The sequence below is a fragment of the Galeopterus variegatus genome, unplaced genomic scaffold, assembly GCF_000696425.1.
Source record: "Galeopterus variegatus unplaced genomic scaffold, G_variegatus-3.0.2 Scaffold9315, whole genome shotgun sequence".
In the NCBI taxonomy this organism is placed as follows: Eukaryota; Metazoa; Chordata; class Mammalia; order Dermoptera; family Cynocephalidae; genus Galeopterus; species Galeopterus variegatus.
In genome coordinates, this window is record NW_007735426.1 from 17,351 (window position 1) to 38,616 (window position 21,266).

The following is a 21,266-nucleotide window of genomic DNA, read 5'->3' on the forward strand; positions in this document are numbered from 1 at the left end:
AGGGAGAGTTAATAAGCTCACTTGCTCACCTTATAAAGCCATCAGTACCACTCCCTGATAACGCATTAAACCATTAACTGATTAATGCATGAATCAGTTAATCTGTTCACTAGGACACAGTCCTCAGGATCCAATCACCTCATAAAGTCCCTGCCTTTTAAATACCATAATTGTCTAACCACAAAAAAAATAAACAGAAACAGACTAATACAGAAAATTGCTACCAGGAGTGGGGCATTGCTTATAGTAAATACTTGAAAGTGTGGAAGTGGCTTTGGAACTGGATAATGGGCAAAGACTGGAAGAATTTGAAGGAGCAGGCTAGAAAAAGCCTAGCTGCTGGTGGGAGTTTAGAAGACAAGAACACCAGGGAAAGTTTGGAACATTTTAGAGACTGGTTAAATGGTGGTGACCAGAATGCTTATGGGCATATGGACTATAAAGACCATTCTAAGGAGGTCTTAGAAACAAAGAGGAGTTTATTGGGAGCAAAGATCACCCTTGCTATGAACTAGCAAGGAACTTGGCTGCATTCTGTTCATGCCCAAAAGCTTTATGGAATGTGAAACTTAAAGGTGCTGACCCAGAGTATTTGGCAAAAGAAATTTCTCAGCAGCGAAGCACTCAGGTACTTGCAACAGCCTATGCTGAGTTATGGCTGCAAAGGCATGACATAGAGCCTGAACTTAAAAGGAAAGCAGAGCATAGAGATTTGGAAAATTTGCAGTCTGGCCGTGTGGTAGAGAAGCAGCAAGCATCTTCAGGAGAACAATTCATTGGTGTAGCCCAGTGACTGTTTGCTAAGGAGATTAGTATAGAAGAAAGGAATTATCAAGAGAAGGGGAAAGAGACCTTGGAGGTTTATCAGAGATCTTGGAGGCTGCGTTTTCCATTACAGGCCCAGAGGCCTAGGGAGACAGAATGGTCCTGGGGAACGGACCCGAGGCACCCTCCACAGACTCACTGCCCAGGGCCACCCTGGGATGCTGCTCCCCACACCAGTAACCCAACTGCTTTGAGCTGCTCCAGCCATGGCTAAATTGGCCCCAAGTGTGGCTGGACCTGCAGCTTTGGAAAATACAAGCCAGAAGTCTAGTATTTTCTTGGCAGTGTCCACATAGTGTTAGGTCTACAGGCTCGCAGAATGCAAGAGCTGTGAAGGCTTGGGAGCCTCCACCTCGATTTCAAAGGATGTATGGAAAAGTGTGGGGGCCCAGGAAGAGATCAGTTGCAGGGGCAGATTCACTACGTAGAGCCTTTGCTAGAGCAATTCCAAGAAGAAATGTGGGGTCAGATTTGCAGTAGAAAAACCCCACCAAGACCATGCCTAGTAGAGTTGTGGGAGCGGGACTGCCATGTAGACCCCAGACTTGTGGGGCTACCAGTGTGCAACGCCAGCCTGCAAGAGCTAAAGCATCACCTGAGACCAGGAAAGCCACAGGAATGGAGCTGCCTAAGGACTTGGGGACCCAACCCCTGTACCAGTGTGCAGAGGACATTGAACATAGAGTCAAGGTACATGATTTGCCAGCTTTGAGATCCAATATCTGTCCTACTGGGTTTTGAACTTGTTTGGGAGCTGTTTAGCCTTTATTTTGGCCTATTTCTCCTGTTTTGAATGGGAATATGTACCTTATGCTTGTCCCACCATTGTATCTTGGAAGTAGATAACTTGTTTTGATTTCACAGATGGGAATTTGAACCTTTGACTTTTGAGTTTAAACAAGTCTTTGGGGATGGAATGAATGTCTTTACCTGTGAGAAGGATATGAGCTTTAGGAGCTGGGGGCAGAATGCTGTAGTTTGATTGAATTATGTCCCCCAAAGTTCATATATTAGAAGCTTAATCGCCACTGTATCTGTTCAGGGTGGGAAATCCGATTATGATAATTGAAAGGTGGGGCCTTGAAGAGGTGATTAGATTGTAGGACCATGCTCTAGTTAGTGGATTAATTGTCATCAGGGGTGTGATTCTGAGGGCTTTTAAAAGGAGAGCATGTGAGAGTTTCTCTTTCTTTGCCATTTTCTGCCATGTGAGACCTCTGCATTGCAGTAAAGCTACCACTGAAGAAGACCCTCACCAGCTGTGTTCCCTGGACTTCAGACTTCCCAGCCTCAGAAACTGTAAGCAATAAGTTTAATTTTCTTATAAGTCACCCAGTCCCATGTATTTTGTTATCAGTAGCAGAAAAGGACTAATACTATAAGTAAATACCACAATCAGATTTCTCACCTTCTTAACAGTGTTACAGTGCGTTTTACTGGGACATTCAATCCACAGAACAAGGATAGCAACATGTTAATTGCAGAATCTAGGTGATAGGTATGGGGTTGTTCCCTATAAAGTCTTTCAGCTTTTCCGTATGTTTAAACATTTTCATAACGTTGGAGAAAATACTCCTCCAAAGAGTATTGTTCACTTTAGACAACTAAAGACGGATATGAAAATATAAAGAGCACAACCCTTAGCTTACCTAAAATACACAGCACATAGACACATATTTATTTCACAATTTCCCACTTTATGGCTTATTATTTAAGTCATTCTAATTCCTTACGAAATATGTAGATTAAACATTAAAATTACTGTCTACTGTATGCATCAGGAATAATGAAATGGGTGTTTTCTTACATTGTACTAGGAAAGTTAGTGCTCATTCCTTTTCTTGGAGTTTTTCTGGCATCAGCCTTCTATGTTCATCCTTGCCTGAATCAGTGATTTCATTTGGTAAAATGGTGATTTTCTAATAACTTTTACTTTTTTCTTCCATTCATTAGCTGTTATTCTCCTCTAAAGAAGAGCTTTTCCTCATCAAATGGGACAATTACAGTTCTTCCATAAAAAGTAGAATAAGTACTCAGTTCTATCTATTTAACTACCAATTTGCCAATTTTCTTTTTTTTTTCTTTTGCCGATTTTCAAAGTAAGGAGTCAAGGTACTAGTCCTGTGCAGTTGTGGCAAATTCTTGTTCTCATAGATTTTTGCATATTCAGTGTGTTGAAAGGAATTAGTCAGTATTTCTTGATGTTTAAACTATACCAGATTTGACCAGCGGGAGTCTCTTCATGCTGCCAAACTGGAAATGAAATGTAAACAAACAAACTTGTAATACTGTCAGGGGAATTGGAAAACTGGGCATTTGATGATGTAAAGGTATGATTGTTAATTGGGTAATGTTATTTTGATGATTAAAAAGATCAAAGAGTACCTGTTAGAGGTTCATACTGAGGTGTTTACTGATGACATAGGATTTACTCTGAAATCGTTCATGGGTAGAGGGAGGGGCGCAGTGGAGGGGACAGGAAGCGAGTGTGGCTGTGTGTGCTGTTCGCTGTACTGTTCTTTCTGTACAAGGCTGAAATTTTCCCCAGTAAAAAGTATTTAAATTATGAATTTGTGTTGATATTTGTAATTCAAATTTAACATCACAGGTTTTTTCTAACCTTTTTATTTTTATCTGTAAGGGCCTATTTTGTCTTTTTTTTTTTTTTTTTTTTCAAAAGATGACCGGTAAGGGGATCTTAACCCTTGACTTGGTGTTGTCAGCACCACGCTCAGCCAGTGAGCCAACCGGCCATCCCTATATGGGATCCGAACCCGTGGTCTTGGTGTTATCAGCACCGCACTCTCCCGAGTAAGCCACGGGCCGGCCCCTGTAAGGGCCTATTTTGAAGAAACGTGTGTATTTTCAACTTTGCTGATCTAAAGCCAAAATTTAGCTAGTATTAAAGCTTAGTTGCAGTGAACTGCTTTATCTACTCTATAAGTTAAGAAAGTTTAAAGCTTTTTAAATTTAAAATTAAATTTGAATAACTAAAAAGGACTTTTAAAAAAACCACATAGTTCCAGTATTTTTCCGTTCTTTTCCCTTTCTCTTTTTCTCTTCTTAGAAAGTGTTTTTAAAGCTTTTTAAAAAATTCTATATCGTTTTTCTGAAATAGTCTTTGTGTTTGTTTTGTTTTGCTGCTTTTTATTTTTTGTGGGATTTTTGGCAACTGTCTGGTACAGGTATCAAACCCTGGACCTTGGTCTTCTCAGCATCCTGCTCTAACCAACTGAGCTAACCTGCCAGCCCTGAAATAGTCTTTATTTTGTAAATAAATAAAATTTTGTTTTTGTAAAAAATAAAATTTTTTATGTGTACAAGTAATACTTCCTTCTCATAAAAAATTTTGAGAAATAACAATAATTAAGAATGGGGGAAAAATCACTTTTGTCTGCAACCTCATATAACCATGGTTCTCATAAATTTCTTTCTTTTTCCTAGTTTTTTTATTTGCTTCCTTATCTGAAAACACTTCTACATTTTAAAGTAATGTTTTCTATTGTAATATGTTGAAAATTTCTTAAACAGGGCACATTAGCTTTAATTTATAAATCCTAGGGGGAAAAGGTACATACTATTTTAAAAATTGATATACAAGGATACTTCCAAAAGTTCATGAAAAAATAGAATTAAAAGTTAATACAAATCTTTCCACGAACTTTTTAAAGTACCCTCATATATTTAGTAACATAACTTTACATAGACTTTGGGAAGAAACACCACTGTGATTTTGGTTTTTTTCTTAATTAATTTATTTTTTCTTTTACTCCTTTTGTTTACTTTTTTACTTTGTTTTTTCTTTAACACTGTGATTCTAGGCATGAAGTTTACTGGGGTTTATAAGTTCCTTATAGTCCGCTAGCATCTAGCACTCTGGTATGCAGAGAACACCTAGTGAAATCAGGGACTTGATGCTGCTGCTAGTTCTCTGATGATAAATGAAAAAATGTTGGTTTCTGATCTCTTTAGATTTTTCTGCTTCTTTTGGTTTGGGGGCTTACTCCACCAACAGAGATCTGACTTTTTTTGCTAAACAGTTGAATGTCTTAGCTATTTAAAATCCAGTTTACTCCCTTCTTAGAGCCTTTACGACATCTACAGCTGGAGTATCCAACTAGGTAATGACTGTGAACTAACTCATCTCGCTCACTGTGGATGAAACATCCAAGCACAGACCCTCATGTAGACCAGTGGACATTTGAAACACCAACTAGAGGGGCTGGCTGGTTAGCTCAGTTGGTTAGAGCGAGGTGTTGATAACACCAAGGTCCAGGATTCAATCCCTGTCACTGGCCAGCTATTAAAAAAAAAAAGATGAAGACAAGAAATGCCAGCCAGAGATGTGAAGAGCACAGTTTACCAGCGTTTGTGTGTACTGGTAGGAGTGACATGTCTGAAGGCCTAGAGGTCACATGCCAGCAGGCACCACCCTCCCTCCTTGGCTGTTTCCTGTGGCCCATACATTCATTCAACATATACATGTTGAGCCAGGCTCTAGTCTTTAGTGTTGGGGAATGCAGCAGGGAACAAAATGGACAAATCCTATCTTCTTCATGAAGCTTACATTCCAGTGAGGAAAGACTATGAACATATATGCACATAAATATATATAAATATATAATATGTCAAGCAATGAAGTTTTCAAAAAGGCAAGCATCGGATTTGAAAGTGTTGGGGTGTGCTATTTGTAGAGGGGTCAGGGAAGGCCTCACTGAGTGGGTGACATTTGAGCAGAGACCCAAAATAAATCAACCATGCAGCTGAGGGAAGAGTGCTGCAGGGAAAGGGAATTTCTGGGTGCAGGGGCCCAGAGGAGGGGTGTTTTCAGTGTTTATAAGTAACAGCAAAGGCCCGAGAGGTTGGAACAGAGTGAGCCAGCGGAAGTACATGGTTAATGTGGGCTGGGTTTCAGAGGGCATGGAGGCCATTGGGTGGGCTTGGCTTTCACTCGGAGTGAGATGGGAGCCCTTGGAGGGTTGAGAGCAGAGGAGGGAGCAGAGGACATGGTCTGACTTATCCATTTAAAAGGCTCACTCTGTGCCCTGGCAGTGATAAATCCTAGGGGGCAAGGGCAGAAACAGGGAAACTAGTCAGAAGGCCATTTCTGTCATCCAGGTGGGAGGAGATGGTGGTTTTGGAGCAGGGTGCTAGCAGTGGAGAAGGTGAAAAGCAGTTGGATCCTGGATATATTTCACAGGTTGAACAGTAGGTTTTCCTGGTGGATTGATGAGAGAACAGAGAGTCCAGGATAACTTTGATATTTTGACGTGATCAACCGGAAGGATGTGTTGCTGTTGTATGAGACAGAAAAGGCTGAGGGAGGAGCAAGTTTGGGGTAGAAGATCAAGAACCGAGTTTTGGACATGTTAGCTTTACGGTGACTATTACATATCTAAGTGGAGATGCTGGGTAGGCAGTTAACTACCAGTTTGGAACGTCGGGGGAGAGGTTGGAGCTACAGCTATGAGTTTGGGTGTTGGATATCATCAAGCTGGGGAAGGAGGGAAGTGAGAATATGCACATTCACCACTTTCTGTTCAATTTATCATATATTTATTTCATATCACTCATCAACATGAGGGGTGAAGCATCATGACAGGGGTAGGATCAGTGGGTTATACAACCCAGTGGGATCAAAGCCAGGGACCAGATGGAATTTCCAGTTGTGAACACTCCAGGTGATTCTCATGCAAGTGACACAGGGACCATTCTTCTCACCTCTTTCCTCTTTGACAAGTCACATCTCTATGAGCTCTTGGTTCTCAGTATTTCAGAGCATACCCTAGATGAGATGAGTGGATCCTCTCAACACTCTTTCAGCCTGCATGTCTGATTCACCAAACAAGTGAGAGGAAGGAGAGAGACACTTATTATGGTAGAGAAGCAATTAAAAAATCAAAGTGCCATTTATGGTGGATCCTCTCAACACTCTTTCAGCCTGCATGTCTGATTCACCAAACAAGTGAAAGGAAGGAGAGAGACACTTATTATGGTAGAGAAGCAATTAAAAAATCAAAGTGCCATTTATGAATACTTCACATTCAGTCTTATAACCATGAAGTAAAGCCAGTGTCACCATCCATGCCTTATGCTCAGTTGACATTTGGTAGTAATGCCTGCCTTGCGAGTGATCTTTAGGGTTTATGAGGCCGGCGCTTTGATTTATGTCAGGACATTTCCTTTCTTACAGTCTCAGTTCTTCCAGTGGGTCAGCTTCCTTCCTGGGGAGTCTCCTTTCCCATAATAGTGTTCTTATCTTTTGTATACCATCAGATATATTGACAATTGTTAATTATATTAAAAGCTTATGAATTGGCATTTATGAATCACCAGGCTTTTTATATACTGCATCCTTATAAATAAATCCTCAGGATGATATTTGCTTTTGGAATTGGCACTACACAATCCATGGGAAATATAGTCAAATGAGATCATGTATATGGAAGATGAAAATGAAAAACCAAATCAATGTGAAAATCTGGTTTATTCTAATAATCATGTGTGCTGGGGATTTGCTTTTGGAATTGGCACTACACAATCCATGGGAAATATAGTCAAATGAGATCATGTATATGGAAGACGAAAATGAAAAACCAAATCAATGTGAAAATCTGGTTTATTCTAATAATCATGTGTGCTGGGGACAATACCAATTAGTCTGGCCAGGGGCACCCACAGTCCACCTAATTGTTGTAAATTTCCTATGCATGGATCTGGTAGTCAAGAATAGCATTTCCATAACATTCACAGATGACATAGTCTCCACAGCCTCACACATGCCCTTCCATGCACCACAATATCAGACCATGGGAGTATGATTGAATCTTAATGACCTTTTCTCTCTTTTTTCTTAGGATGGCTGCTCTTTTTCTAAAGAGTTTAACACTACAGACCATAAAGACTAAAAGTAATTGTGTAGGAAGATGCTTTGGTAAACACATGGTGCAAAAGACAGCACCAGCACAGTTATCCCTTATTGCTTCTGACCCAAGACTGTCCTACCTAATTCATGCAAAAGCTTTTAGTACTGCTGATGATCCCCAGGATGAAAGAAGGAAGAAAAAAGAGAATGAAACAGATTTTAGTAACATCGGAAGAAAAATTCGTGAGCGAATTATTCATGTACTTGATGAGAAGGGCAATGATTTGGGAAACATGCACCGAGCAGATGTCATTAGACTCATGGACGAGCACAACTTGAGACTGGTCCAAAGGAATGCCAGCGCAGAGCCTCCAGAATACCAGCTCATGACCGGAGCCCAGATCTACCAAGAACGCTTAAGGCTAGTAGAGAGGGGAAAGGCAAGTGGGAAAGAAGGTAGGTATTTTGCTGTTTGTTCCCTGAATCCTGTAGGACTACAGACCAGCAGTTTTCATTGTGGCGTTGCCAAGGTGCACGTGACAGTGGGGAAAGAAGAAACTGGAAAACTCATGGCTTCATCACCATTCTCAATGTCTTTTTTTCTCCTTCATCCTTCAGTTGTTTCCATTCTTTTTTTCCCCTTGATACCCTGTGTCCATTATCTCTTCCTTTAACCCTGTGTCAAATGAAGGTAAACAAAGTGAACACTCCAGAACGGTGGACACGCTTTTGCCCTGTGTCCTGTAGCTTTGTGTCCTGATGCAGTGGCAAGCAGAGGAATGATGCACGTCGTGAAATGAGATTCGCAAGAGATGTGTTCAAGTTCCTTGTGCTATCCGGGTCACTCACTTAACCGCTTTTTTTCCTTCTTCATCTCTAAAGTGGAGGTGTTTAGTTAATTATACAGAAGCGCCTTTTAAACCCTGAAGTGATTCATAGAGCATCATGCCAAAGCATTTTGTCACAGTATTGGTACTGACACTCATTGACATATTTGGCCAATCACCTTATGAGGTACTTGTCATTTAAGCCCCTCACACAAGCCATGCCTTTTTTATTACCTAGTAGCATTATAAATTTGACATAGGAAAATTATCAGTCTTTGCTTAATGGAATCCTTCCCTTATCCTGGGTCACAAACTCTATCGCCTTTCCTTCTGTTTGTTTTAAAGTATTTTTCACCTTTAGACCATTAATCCACCTGGGGAGATCTCACTTTTTTCCATCTGAAAACTCTCAGTTGTCCCAACACCTTTGAGTAGCCGGTTTCTTCCCTGTAAAATAATGTGCTAGTAGGCAGGACTTGTGGACACAGAGTGAGCGAGCACAGGATGTAGGGAGCTTCCTGTCTGATGCAGTCTGTGTGGTCCCATAGCAGCAGGGAGAGCATCAGAGGGAGCGGCATGAGAAGAGTGCTCCCCAGCCATGGGCCCACGCCAGAAGGAAATGAGGAAACCAAGTGTATCACAGAGCTAAACTTGATCCTTTTAAACAATCATTCTTCTAGCATTCTTTCATCAAATGATGGTAACAATAAAGGGAAGCATTCGGATTGTAAATACCCTTAATTGGCAAGTAAAAAATTGGCACCTGTATGTTTCTCTCCTCCATTTAAAAAAAGCATTTACTGGTCTGTGAAATCGAATCAGATGAGAGGACCGTGAGGTGGCGAACTAAGGTTTTATGATGTGTATGTGGGAAAGTTCAGGTTTCAAGTAGACTAGTAAATAGTCCTGGCACCAAATTTCACTGTTTCAAACTAGGACCAACTGTGATAAAGGAGGTAACTTTTTCTTCAAATATTGGACAACATGATTTGGACACAAAGAGTAAACAGATTCAGCAGTGGATTGAGAAAAAATACCAAGTTAAAATTACTGAAAAGAAAGGGAAAAAGGTAGACGAGCCAGATAATAAAATGGTAAGTAAAAGCAGGTATGAATTACTGCTTGAGTTCTTTGTTTTCTGATCTAAAAATACAACTGTAGAGAATCTGGAAAATTTAAAGGCAAAGAAAAGTGACTGGTAATTATACTACCCAGTGATGAAAGCTTTCCAATTTGTTTTCCAAAATGCAAGTAAAATGTATATACATTATTTATTACAGCATATTTTGCCATATGAAAACATTTTATCATATAAAAGGTTTATACTATTGTTTTATAAGTTATAGAATATCTGTCCTTGAACAAGAAGTAAGATTCATCTCGTTTCCTCTTCATAAGTGCTCATGAGAAGTCTCATAGTCAAACTCTCTTCCAGAAAGTAGGTATCAGTTGACAATTTCAGGATAAGTTTGTGGAATATCTAATTTGCTTTTAAAAGGTAGATAACTTTATCATCCACTAAAGGCAGCATTAATACAGTGGTCTTGAACCTAGCTCCACGTTAGAGTCACTTAGGCCTAGCTAGTTCCCAGCTCAACTGACTCAGAATTTCTGCAGCCTAGGTCTATGTTTTTTTAATCACCCAAGTTATTCTGTGTTAGTGAGTGTTAGAGTGAATGTTGGGAACTGCACTGGGCTAACATTTTTGGTATAAGGAGGTACTTTGCCACTGTCCAAACTCAGTGCTTTGTACCTGTTTTTGGGAGAGGGTAGTCTGGGACCAAATATAGCCCCTTAGAGCTGTCACAGAATGGAGAAGTAAGACTATCAAGCCTTCAGTATGTTAATTCAGTTACGTGGAGTACAGATTTCAATCAACTTAACCAAACATGTATGAACTGATTAGCTACTCAAGTTGCAGCAATTCAAGAATGCTGGTTTTTATGACTGTTAGACCATTAATGCTAGAAAGCATCAAAGACACTGATTTTATACTAATCTTTGGCTGTTTTCCTTTTTTAGGAGGAGCTATTTAATCAAATCCTCCAGACTATGTCTGGAATAGCTACTTTCTCATCCAGGCCACAGGCTATTAAAGGAGGAAAAGCTTTAGTGTGTGTGCTTCATCATTTGAGCAACAAGGAAGAGAATGCACATAGAGAAACTCAAAAGACCAAGAAAAGAGACACTGTGAATAAGGAAAATGGAACTGATGATAAGGAATCAAATATTCTACATCAATGATTTTAATAAAGAAGAATCAGCCTCTGAGAGAAAATAACTGAGCTCACTGGCCTGCAGTCCTTTAAACAAAGCAATGTGGTGTTTAGTTGAGGGTAAGTATTGCGACTGTAGAGAGCACGTTGTCTTCCTTACAGTTCAGTGACTCTCCGTTTTGAGGCAAAGATAAGCTTTGCTCCTGTTTCCTTTTAGGAGGGATATATCCACTGAGACGAGAGGCCAAACTCCTTTTTTCACGAGATGGCTTTACCTTTGGGCATAAGGAAGATAGACAATTAGAATTCAAAATCAAAATTATCTGAATTAATTTTATAATACATAGTTATTTGCTCCAAAAGGTATAGTATACAACACTCCATTATAAGAAATTCACGTCTTCAATGTAGTGCAGGCTCACTCAGTAAAATAGTTGAAAATATTCCAATAAGACTGTACTTGGCTTTAAGCAGTTTTTGTTTTAAATCTAACTGCTTGCCTAAGCAGTTTCAACTTACTTTGAGCTTCATTTTCTTCTTGTCAGGATCATGCACAACAGCATGCCTCGTGAGACTTTGCTACAATGAAGGAAAAAGAAAAGTTTTATTTTAAAAACATCAACATTTGGTGTCTACTAATATGAAAACTCCACAAGTTATTTAAATAAACCATCAACCTTCTTTCTGTTATGTGCCACTGAGGGGTTTGACCCTACCTAAAAGGACTCCCCCACCAGAACTAAGGAAAGAATTCTTTCTCAAATCCTGGACTTAAATCACTATCTTTTCCAAGGAATCACGTTCAGAATTTATATAATCCCAACCACCTATGGCTTCTTAGTTCTTTCATAAGTAAGAAGGGAAAAACAGCTCTAAATGAACTATTCCAAACTGAAGGAGGTTTATGGGGGGGGTTTTTTGGGGGGGGGGGGTTGGCGGCTGGCCAGTCTAAAGGAGTTTTTTTTTTTTAAACGGAATATCTAAACAGTGTTCCTAAATACCGATGGAAAATCTGGCCAGTGTCCTGCTAATCTTGACAATACTGCTGACCACCATTAGCACAGCTGTTTTCTAATGGTCTGGACCCATAGCTGAGTGAAACTCACTTCTGTCTTCAGTTTCAATTATAATTCATGGTAAGCACCTGTATGACCACCAACCAGAGTGAGGGCCTGCAGAACTGCGCAAGCCCCTCCATGGAGTGGCATGTTCCTACCTATTTGAGTCATCCTGAGACCTGGACTAGATCCTCAAAGTTCTATGGTCCCTCATTTCCTTGTCTGTTTCCCTTCATCCCTAGGTGATGATGGCCTAAAAGGACACCCAAAGTACAAGCATACTCTTAGGAACAGTAAGTGTATGATACCAGAGCCACTGGTTCTTGCATTTAGCACACATACAAATCCCCTGGAGGGTTTGTTAAAACAGATTCCTGGGTCCCACGCCTCAGAGTTTCTGACTCAGCAGGTCTAGATTGGGGCCTGTGAATGTGCATTCTAACATGTCCCAGGTGGTACTGATGCTCCTGGTCCAGGGCCACACTCGGAGAAGCACTGGCCTTGGCAAACCTGGCTGTTCTGCAGACTTTAGTTAAGCACTGCCCAGCTGAGCAAGAGTGCAAGGTGTGTCTGGAGCCCTGCTCTCCCAGCCTTCCCCATCTGCAGGCCCTGGATCCCAGTGTGAAATCCAGGGCTCCCAGTGTGAAAGCTGCAGCCTAAAGGACTGCATGTGAGGGTGAGCACTTACTTTCATTGCAAATGTTTTGCCACAGCCAGCATGTTCACACACAAATGGGCGCTTTTCCTCATGAAAAGAGAGAATATGGCTCTGGAGGTTAAACACAGTTGTGTAGGTTCTACCACAGCCTTCTCTTGGACATCGACACACATCCCTTTCTAGGGCATGAGTTTTCATATGTTGCTTAAGGTAATCTTTGCGTTTAAATGTTTTCCGGCATACTTCACATGTTATTTCCTCTAGTGGAGTAGAGAAACAAATTAACCAATTTCCCCAGATATTACCATATCGAAAAAATTAATACTGAATATGTAAGTAACTTACTCAGTACCTAAAACTATGACTACACACATATCAGAAATTTCCAAGGAAACTCTAACCCCAGTTTTTACTGCTAGAAAGTTTGTCTCAGTTCTCCTAAGTTCTTACATAAAGTCACTGGTCACGTCCCAAGGAGCAGGAGTTCTTAGCATGGTGGCTGTGGGTAGGCAGAGAAAATGAAATAAACCAGTTTCATTCCTTTTCATGTCCTCCAGTCCGTAAGGCACTGGTTCCCAAACTGTCCCACAGAACACTAGTGCCTCCTGAGAGTCCTTACTGAAGACTCACTGAAGCCTTTAAACACACTCAGGGTGCACGGCAGCGGTCACTCTGACACCTGGCCTAGCTCTGCTCATCTGTCAAACAGCCGAGGGACCCAGCACTTCACAAAACATAATACAGAAATCCTTTTACTTTAGAACACATATTTAATGTTTCTCTCTCTAAAAGCACTAAGTCAGTTCTGTAGGAGCAAATATTTCTACCACGACATTCATGCCTGTCTTACCTTTATGGGTTTCTCTCACATGTTTCAGAAGTTCTGTCCAGGTTTTTGCCACAAAGGAACATCCCTTTTGACATATATAGCCTATTAAAAAAAAAAAAAAGATTGGTATATTGTCTACTGTGAATACTTTGAGTACTCAGTGTGAATACCAAACAACCAGAAAGAACTTCCATGCCTATGTCATTTTTCTCCTACCTCACAAGAGTATTCTGCTGTGTTAGTCTCAAGAGGTGGAAGTTAAAACTAAGAAAGGTTTATGTTACTGTAAAATCTGACAATTGCCTAGCAAGGTGCTTCTTACCAGGGTTTTACCTTAGCAGGCCTCACAGAAGGATGCCTTTCCCTCACCCGCTGCTCTCAGGAAGTTGGGCGTACTGTGTATGGACTCTGGGCTATTTTAATTCCCCACTCTATGTCTCATGTTCCCCTTCCCTTGCCTGCTCTATGCTTGCCTCTTTTTTCCTCAGCAACAGTCCTTTGTCTTGCAGACCACCAACACTAAATCTCAGTAAGTTACAGTGCCACCCCCAGCCCCGGCTTCCTCTAGTCTTGCCATCTTTTAAGTTTCATACTGTAAAAAAGAAGCTGGACACAGCTAAGGAAGTAAATAACCTTGAAGAACCCAGAGAAAAACACTGTGAACAAAACTGGAAATTGTGCAAAGCACTAGAATTGAGCTAATCATCAATATAACAGCCAGGCTGAGTTTCACCCACTAGAAACTTAAAAGAATGAGGCTGCCTCTCACTCAGCTACTAATCTCCTGTTTAAAAAACAAAACAAACAAACAAAAAAACCCATAAATTCTAGGGCATGGGAAATTGGAATACAGATATTAAAAATCCGTCATGGAAACAGATAATAGATTCAACTAGTTAATGTAAGGAAGTCCTTTTTAAAAAAAAAAAGTGACAATCTGATGGCTGCAAAAATGTCAAACAGTTATCCAAGCCCTGTGAATGGCTGACAAGGAAAAGAACAGCACGGGCAGTAAACAGAAGAGGTTAAAAACAACATAAAGACACCATGCCTGGGCTGGAGCACTGACAAGCTCTTACATGCAAAGTGTGAGCAGGGGTTTGCTGTGAATGATACACATGAAGTGTGAACACCAGTGGAAGAACAGACATAGGTGGTGCCTCTTTGGACAAGACTGTAAAGCCTGAGTGAGCAGCATGGTATTCCCCTGGCCTATATAGTTCCTGTCTTCTCAGCATGACCACGGAACAGACCGGAAAGCACTGAGTGTGCTTTGGTCATGTCACTCAGGGTGAGCACACACAGGGCTGTCCATACATACCCTCATGGACCTTCCCATGTCGCTTCAGATGGCTGGGTGACGCAAAGTGCTTCCCACATCCCTCCTGGGTGCACCTGGGTTATAACAGATGTAGGATTAGCCAATCCACCTTCACCAGGAACTCTCCTTAGGGAAAGTGGCACTCTGCCTTATTTCTCTCACCAAGTCTTGCCTCTCCCACAATCAAACCAGTCATACAAAACAAGATTTAAAATGTAGACCTAATAACAAGTGAAATTTAAGTCATTTGACCAATCTTGCGGCAAAACAAACTGTCTGTGAGAACAAAGTCACATCTTTTGCTTATGTGACCAATTTAAGCACCGTTTTTATCTTTATACCTCTAAAAATGTACTGTGCTTTCATGGCTACAAAGAGGTACTTCAAGAGGTATCTGACTTGGCTTAGGCAACCACCTAAGCCATTCTGAACCATTTGTATCTAGCTTTTCTGCTGATGCTGCACAGGATGTGTGATAAGAAAACAGCAGCAGATGCACCAGCCTCAGGTGAGCAATAAAAAGCAGGTGCCATTTCTGTGCTGAAGCCATCAGCAGCACAAGAACAAGCCACAGACCTGCAAGCAAGAGCAGGCACTGTCGCTGCGGCAACTCTGAGGCCCTGGCCAGCCACAGTTGCACAGAGGCTGCCGCAGGCACTCTTTAAGCAGAGGTGGCAGATCCCTCAACGCCCTCCCTGGGGCTATTCCAACAAGTCCAGCACCCTTTCATGTTCCTTAGGAAACCCTCTCTAACTGCAGGCTAAGCCCAAGTACTCTTGTTTTGTTCTATAGAGAAAGAATAATTAGTGTCTTCATAATGACATCTCATATAATTGAACAAGCTCTATTTGAATAGCTAAGATATTTCTTAGCCTTCCCTCCAAGCTTAACCACGATCGTAATAATCTCACAAATTATTTTAAAACACATTAAATATTTCTTTTAGAGAAACACCAAAATTAAGCTTTTAAAATGCTCTGACATAAAAATGGGCATACACAGTACACATTAACAGAAAAACACTGATTAGGAAACTACTTCAGAACACTTGTTCCCAACCTCCGCATTTCAAGATTATACCTAGAATTTAAGAGATTTTCAGAGACATGAAGTACCTACTTGAACAGTGGTTCACTGTTATGCTGGCACTGATGAATTTTCAGCTGCTGATGTTTCTTAAAGGTCTCCTTACAGCCTTCAAAATTGCACTGTTTAGTATAGGTTTATTAGTCTTGAGAAAAATCAAAGAATCAACAATTCATAACAATCCTCTCAAGGTAAACAAATTTTGAAGATTACATAATTGCTACTTTTACACATTTAGTTACTATAAAATGCTACTTTATGTCAAGAAGCTTTAAAGAATAATGACATTTGAAAAAGCAAGAATGTTTCAGTTGGGATAATCTCCTGATAATACACTTTAATTTGCACAATAATGTTTGCTTCCAAAGTAAAACCTTTATGATTATGACAGCCAGTGTCATGCTAAATTCAGATATTTGGCAGACAACATTTGGTTGATGAAACTTTAGAAACCTAGGTGTTAAACATAAAAATATTCAGAAAATTTAAGCATATAAAATCATTATACTTACTACATATTGTTTTTGCTGATTTTCATGTTTACGTTCAAAATGTTTCTTCAAGTTTGATTTTGTGTTGAATTTTTGATCACAGCCAGTAGCTGCACAACTGTAAAAAAGTGTATAAACCAAAATATTAATCAAGGGAAGTGTGTATTCTCCTACTTTATAAAAGCTAATTATTCCAAAGAATAACATAAAATAGTCTTCAGCAAATTCCAAACTGTTAAGCCATACCATGTAGGCCTCTCAGCTTTGACGTGACTATCATGTAACAACATGCTTTTTCATGTTAGGCTTCTGAAATTAAGCACACTACATCAGACATTCTTTGTACTCTGGGCAGAAGGGAAGGTGAAAAACACTAGTCCCAAAAGCCTAAACCCTGCTCAGGTTTAAATCAGGCTTATCTTAAATTATTCTCAGTTTACAATCTGATAATCTTAATTCTGCTTGAAATGTCACTATAAATGACATTTCCAAAAAGACCTCAAAAAAACTGATTTCAGCTTATCTTCAAAGGTAAAACAGATACAACAGAACCCAAAATCATTACGCCCTCTAGCACATCACCAGGCCTTTCTAGTTCCCTATCTTGGCATCCTAGCAAATGATCTAAATCCTTTGTGAAGCTTTTCAAACAAAAATGTGCTTTTTGTGATGAATCTTCATAAGCCTGAGGATGAAGCAGGATTTCCTTTCCAAGCCTTGATCTTAGCTATCATTCATTAATAACACTGAACAAAACTTCTGTCAGGCACTGTACTATCCCCAGGGCCAGGTGGGGAAAAGACAGAAACCAGGAGTCACAGTGACAGTGAGAGAGGTACAGCACTGAGGCCCACATGGGAGAGGTGCTGAGGCAGAGACCATGAGAAGCCCCCCTGACTGCAGGGACAAATGCCAAGTGTCAGCTGGGCAGGTGGCCAACAGGAAGAGATGTCTCCAGCCTCCCTGGAAATTAGGAGTGGTCATGTGGCAAAGTCCGGCCCATCCTACTCAACTCCCACAGAGTCTCTAAAAAGGGGGCACACCTCTCTTGCCCCTTCTTCCTTTCTGCCGGCTGGCATGCTCATGCTACAGCTGGGGCTCCAACAGCCATCTTGGACCATGAGTTTGAAGCCCTAAGATGAGGATGGCAGAGAGACGGTCCCCGATGACTACAGATCAGCCCCAGACCCTCCACCTTGGCATTTCAGCACTTTAGTTACACAAGAGAAAAAGAGCCTATCTTCTCTGAGCTTCTCTCTCTCATGCTTCGTTTCCCGTCATTCTTGCCTCTAAATCTGACACAGGCATCTAACTCGACAAAAGTGTGGGGCAGGGGGACAGGGCCAGGAAGAGTCCTGGTAGGAACCAAAGGGCAGGTGCAGGGGCATGAAAGACCCTGGCAAACTCGGGGGTGGGAATGTTGGTTAGTTAAGCATATAGCCGGACAACAATTTCATGTCTGAGATGACACACTAAGAACTTGGACTTCATTATGCAAGCAGTGCTTAAAACCACTACCCAGTCTTAAGAAGGGAAGCAACTCAGAGGGTTACGTGGGAGAGGGCCAATCTGCAGACAGAGAAAAAACTTCAATCATTCAAGTGAGGAGTAAGGGCCTGAGATAAGATAGTGCCGGCTGCAGTAGGGGAGGGTCCTGAGGAGTAAGTGACAGGGCCTGCTGACCTGTTCGTTGCAAGGGATGGGAGAGAAAGATGAGGAGTCCAGGGAGCTTCCTTATCTTTGCTGTGGGTCACTGGACAGACAGACAACCCAGACAAGAATGGGGGAGGAGGAGCCCAAAGAGAAAGATGAGCTCAGTTTGGACTGTGAGGAATTTTGGCCATGTGGAATTTAAGAAGCCACAGAGACAGTCAAGTAGCACTGTCCAGCAAGCAGCCGAATATGGGGATTCAGAGCTGGAGAGAGAGAACTGGGCTAGAGAGCGCAAGCTGGAAGAGATCACTGGCCAGTTGTCCCAGCGGGAATAACCTCCACCTTTCTATTTCATCCCGTGCCTCTGTCAGCAGTCCAATTTCCTCTTTAAGATTTTTATAATAGTGTACAGTCACTTAGTTCCAAAATCAAGATGCATAACAAGGGACACGGCTGCAGTGTTTCCTCCCACTCCTGCCCCATCCAGCCTGTGTTGCCCCACTGCTCCCAAGACAGATGCCAGCATTTTTAGTTTTGTAAGGTATAACTTTTAGGATTTCTTTATACAAATAGGAACAAATACAAATACAGCTTCTATCTTCTCACCCAACCTTTCTTTATACAAATAGGAACAAATACAAATACAGCTTCTTTTTTCCCACCCAACCTTCCTTTATACAAATAGGAACAAATACAAATACAGCTTCTTTTTTCCCACCCAACCTTCCTCCCCTGCTTTTTAACACACAAAAAGGCAGCCCTCTATAGAGGAATCTGCTGCACCTTGGTTTTTCGATTAATACACCCTGGCAGTTTTCTCATGGTTTCACAGACAACATCTGCATTCATTTTTCTAGCTGTAAAGTTTTTGACTGTGTTGATATACTTTAACCTGTCCCTGCTGATGAGCATTTGGGTTGACTCCAACAGTTTGCAACTATTAAGTATTGCATATAGCCTTGGACATACATTTTCTGCAGGCATAATGTATATGTAAATTCCCTAGAGTGAAACTTCCCGAACAAGACTATATCCCAGCACTATTTTGCAGACTTCTTGGCTGGTCCAGTTAAACTATATTTTGAAATAAGTTCAGCTGCACGCTGGGTCACTGACGTTGACAACATGCTGCACTCTGGCTCACAGGGAGTGAAATAAACGCGCCTGCAGGCTGGGTACCCTGCGCCCTTCCTGCTGCCAAGCACACTGATGAGATGGGCCTGACTGACTCGGCTGCCACCACGGAGGTGGCTCTGCATGTAGAATATGACAATGAAGTCAGTCCTGTGTCAGAAATTCACCTTCCTCAGACTACTTGGACCTTAGTGAAACATGAGATACTTTACATTATCATCTTAAATCTAAAAGAAATCCAACTCAGGTCATTAGAAAACCTAACTGCCTAAAGAATTGTCTCATGGAACAAGATTATGATATTAATTTTTAACATCTGAAAAAACTGCTATACAGCTACTTCCTGATATGGTCTACTGCATATAGTTCTGCACATCTATTACAATTATTTTCAATGAAAAGTAAATGTTTTTGTTTTTGTGGAACACTTTGGTTAGTGTGGAAGTCCAAGCAGCAGCATCACGTGAGAACTGATGCAGATTCTCAGGCCCCACCCCACACCTACTGAATCAGAAGCTCTGGGTGGATTCAGCAGTCTGTGCTTTAATAAGCTCTTCAGTGATTCCAATGGACTCTAAATTTGAGATCCATTCTCCTTTAAAGTAGCTGATAGGAAAGCATTATCTCCACACTTTCAGAAATAATCAGCAACTTGTAGAAGAATAAAATTAAATCTTTGTATGGTAGGGCCGGCCCGGTGGCGCACTGGAGAGTGCGCCGCTTGGGAGCGTGGCGGCGCTCCCGCTGAGGGTTTGGATCCCATGTGGAGACCGGTTCCCGCTCACTGGCTGAGCGCGGTGCGGGTGCAACACCGAGGGTTGCGATCCTGTTGCCGGTCCCCAGTATGGGCGCGACACCGAGGGTTGCGATCCCATTACCGGTCAGTAAAAAAGACAAAAAGGAAAAAAAAAAAATCTTTGTATGGTAGAGGTGTGAAGGCTTAATTCTAAGAAATACAAGATAAACTATTAGAAGCTCTACTCCTCCATGCCTGTATCTCTTATCACAGCAGCCTTCTCACAAAGTTACTGCAGCAGATTTTTCTTGTATAAAGACTGGGCTGTTAATAGAGACCCCGACAATGCTGAGCCAAGAATTTTCCAGGAAACCACTTTCCGCGCAGCTCAAACTGTGTGTTTTCCAAGCTTCATTTCTCATTTACTATATTATTTTAAAGGGAGATGAGAGGATGCAAACTCAAGAGTGACCCACTGCAAAGGCAAGGACTAAAAATAGTTCTCTACTTACACAAATGACTTTTCTCCAGTATGAATTAGGGCGTGACGACTGAGATGGTAGTCCCTGACGAAGGCCTTGCCACACCCTTCATAGTCACAAACAAATGGTCTCTAGCAGGAAGAAAGGAAAAAACATGTCAATCCTGCACTAGTTAGTAACTCTGGTATTATTTAAAAGCCTAAAATGTATAGTAAGCAAAGCCACTGACTCCCTCTCCAGAGATGGTTTCCACTCAGTAAGTGTGTCAAGTACCAGGTATACCAAGGCAAGACACAGCTTTCCTGCATGAAGTTACACAACATAGTGCTACTTCTCACAAAATCATTGCAGCAGATTTTGGTTCTCTGAGTGGCATCCAAAATAGGCAGGCAGCCTTCACAGTAACGGCACAGCATTGTTAACCTGCTCCTAACCTGGCCACCAGGCTTCAATAGCAACCCCCTCTTAAAGATTACTTTGCTGTTAGCATGGCCTGTCTGCACAGATCTCCACCACAGCATGATTTAACCCCTTTAAAGAAAGCCTAAGGCAGAGGAACAAACAGGTTCTGTCTCATCTTGGACAAGCCCAGTGTTTATGCTAAGAGAATGCCAGGCACAGCTAGGGGAAAATGTGTCACACCTAAAAAAGCTCACAGGTGCCAGAGCGAAACAAAGAAAACAGCTCACAGTCCTAATTGCAACCATCATTGGGGACCCAGGAGTTGGGAGGGGAGACTCCTTTCTAGACCTATAGGAAAAAAGCCAAAATACATCCCCCAAATAACCAGTTTTGCATATATAACTGTGGAACGCATACCACCATGATGTCTAGGAGGGGGAGTACCAAGACCACAGAATGAGCAGCAGGAGCAGAGCACGTGGACAGGAAGACACAGGTGAGCTGTATTACTAGGGGCAGAACCCTGCACAGCTCCAGTCATAGAGTAGGCTCCATAAATATTTACCAAATTAATCATGTGAGATTTGGGACAATAAAGATGACTCCAAGTTTTCCAACCTGTATGAAGGAAACTGGTAGTGCCAATAGCCAAAATACAGCACACAGGTCTAAAAGGAAAGGCA

At 41.4% G+C, this 21,266-nt stretch overlaps 2 protein-coding genes across 4 annotated transcripts in view; one reads left to right on the forward strand and one right to left on the reverse strand.

The window, feature by feature from the left end:
- MTIF3 (mitochondrial translational initiation factor 3) overlaps positions 1–11,423 on the forward strand; it is a 16,397-nt gene extending 4,974 nt beyond the window's left edge. For 2 of the 3 annotated variants that reach the window (XM_008593544.1, XM_008593545.1), the window contains one exon: positions 7,683–8,716. In XM_008593544.1, coding sequence (XP_008591766.1) covers positions 7,684–8,364 — 681 coding nt within the window. In that variant the 5' untranslated portion in view covers position 7,683 and the 3' untranslated portion in view covers positions 8,365–8,716. Of the gene's footprint in view, positions 1–2,091; positions 2,125–7,682; positions 8,717–9,453; positions 9,612–10,539; positions 10,854–11,278 lie in introns of those variants that run through there. The other variant, XM_008593546.1, reaches the window with a different exon arrangement.
- On the reverse strand, positions 10,734–21,006 carry GTF3A (general transcription factor IIIA). Its single transcript, XM_008593547.1, has 9 exons — positions 21,001–21,006; positions 20,212–20,312; positions 16,198–16,294; positions 15,719–15,807; positions 14,600–14,673; positions 13,300–13,380; positions 12,480–12,709; positions 11,253–11,312; positions 10,734–11,008 (listed from the first exon to the last, which is right to left on the reverse strand). The coding sequence occupies exons 1-9, from the start codon at positions 21,004–21,006 to the stop codon at positions 10,844–10,846; spliced, it is 903 nt and encodes a 300-aa protein (XP_008591769.1). The 3' UTR covers positions 10,734–10,843.
- Between the last annotated feature and the right edge of the window lie 260 nt (positions 21,007–21,266).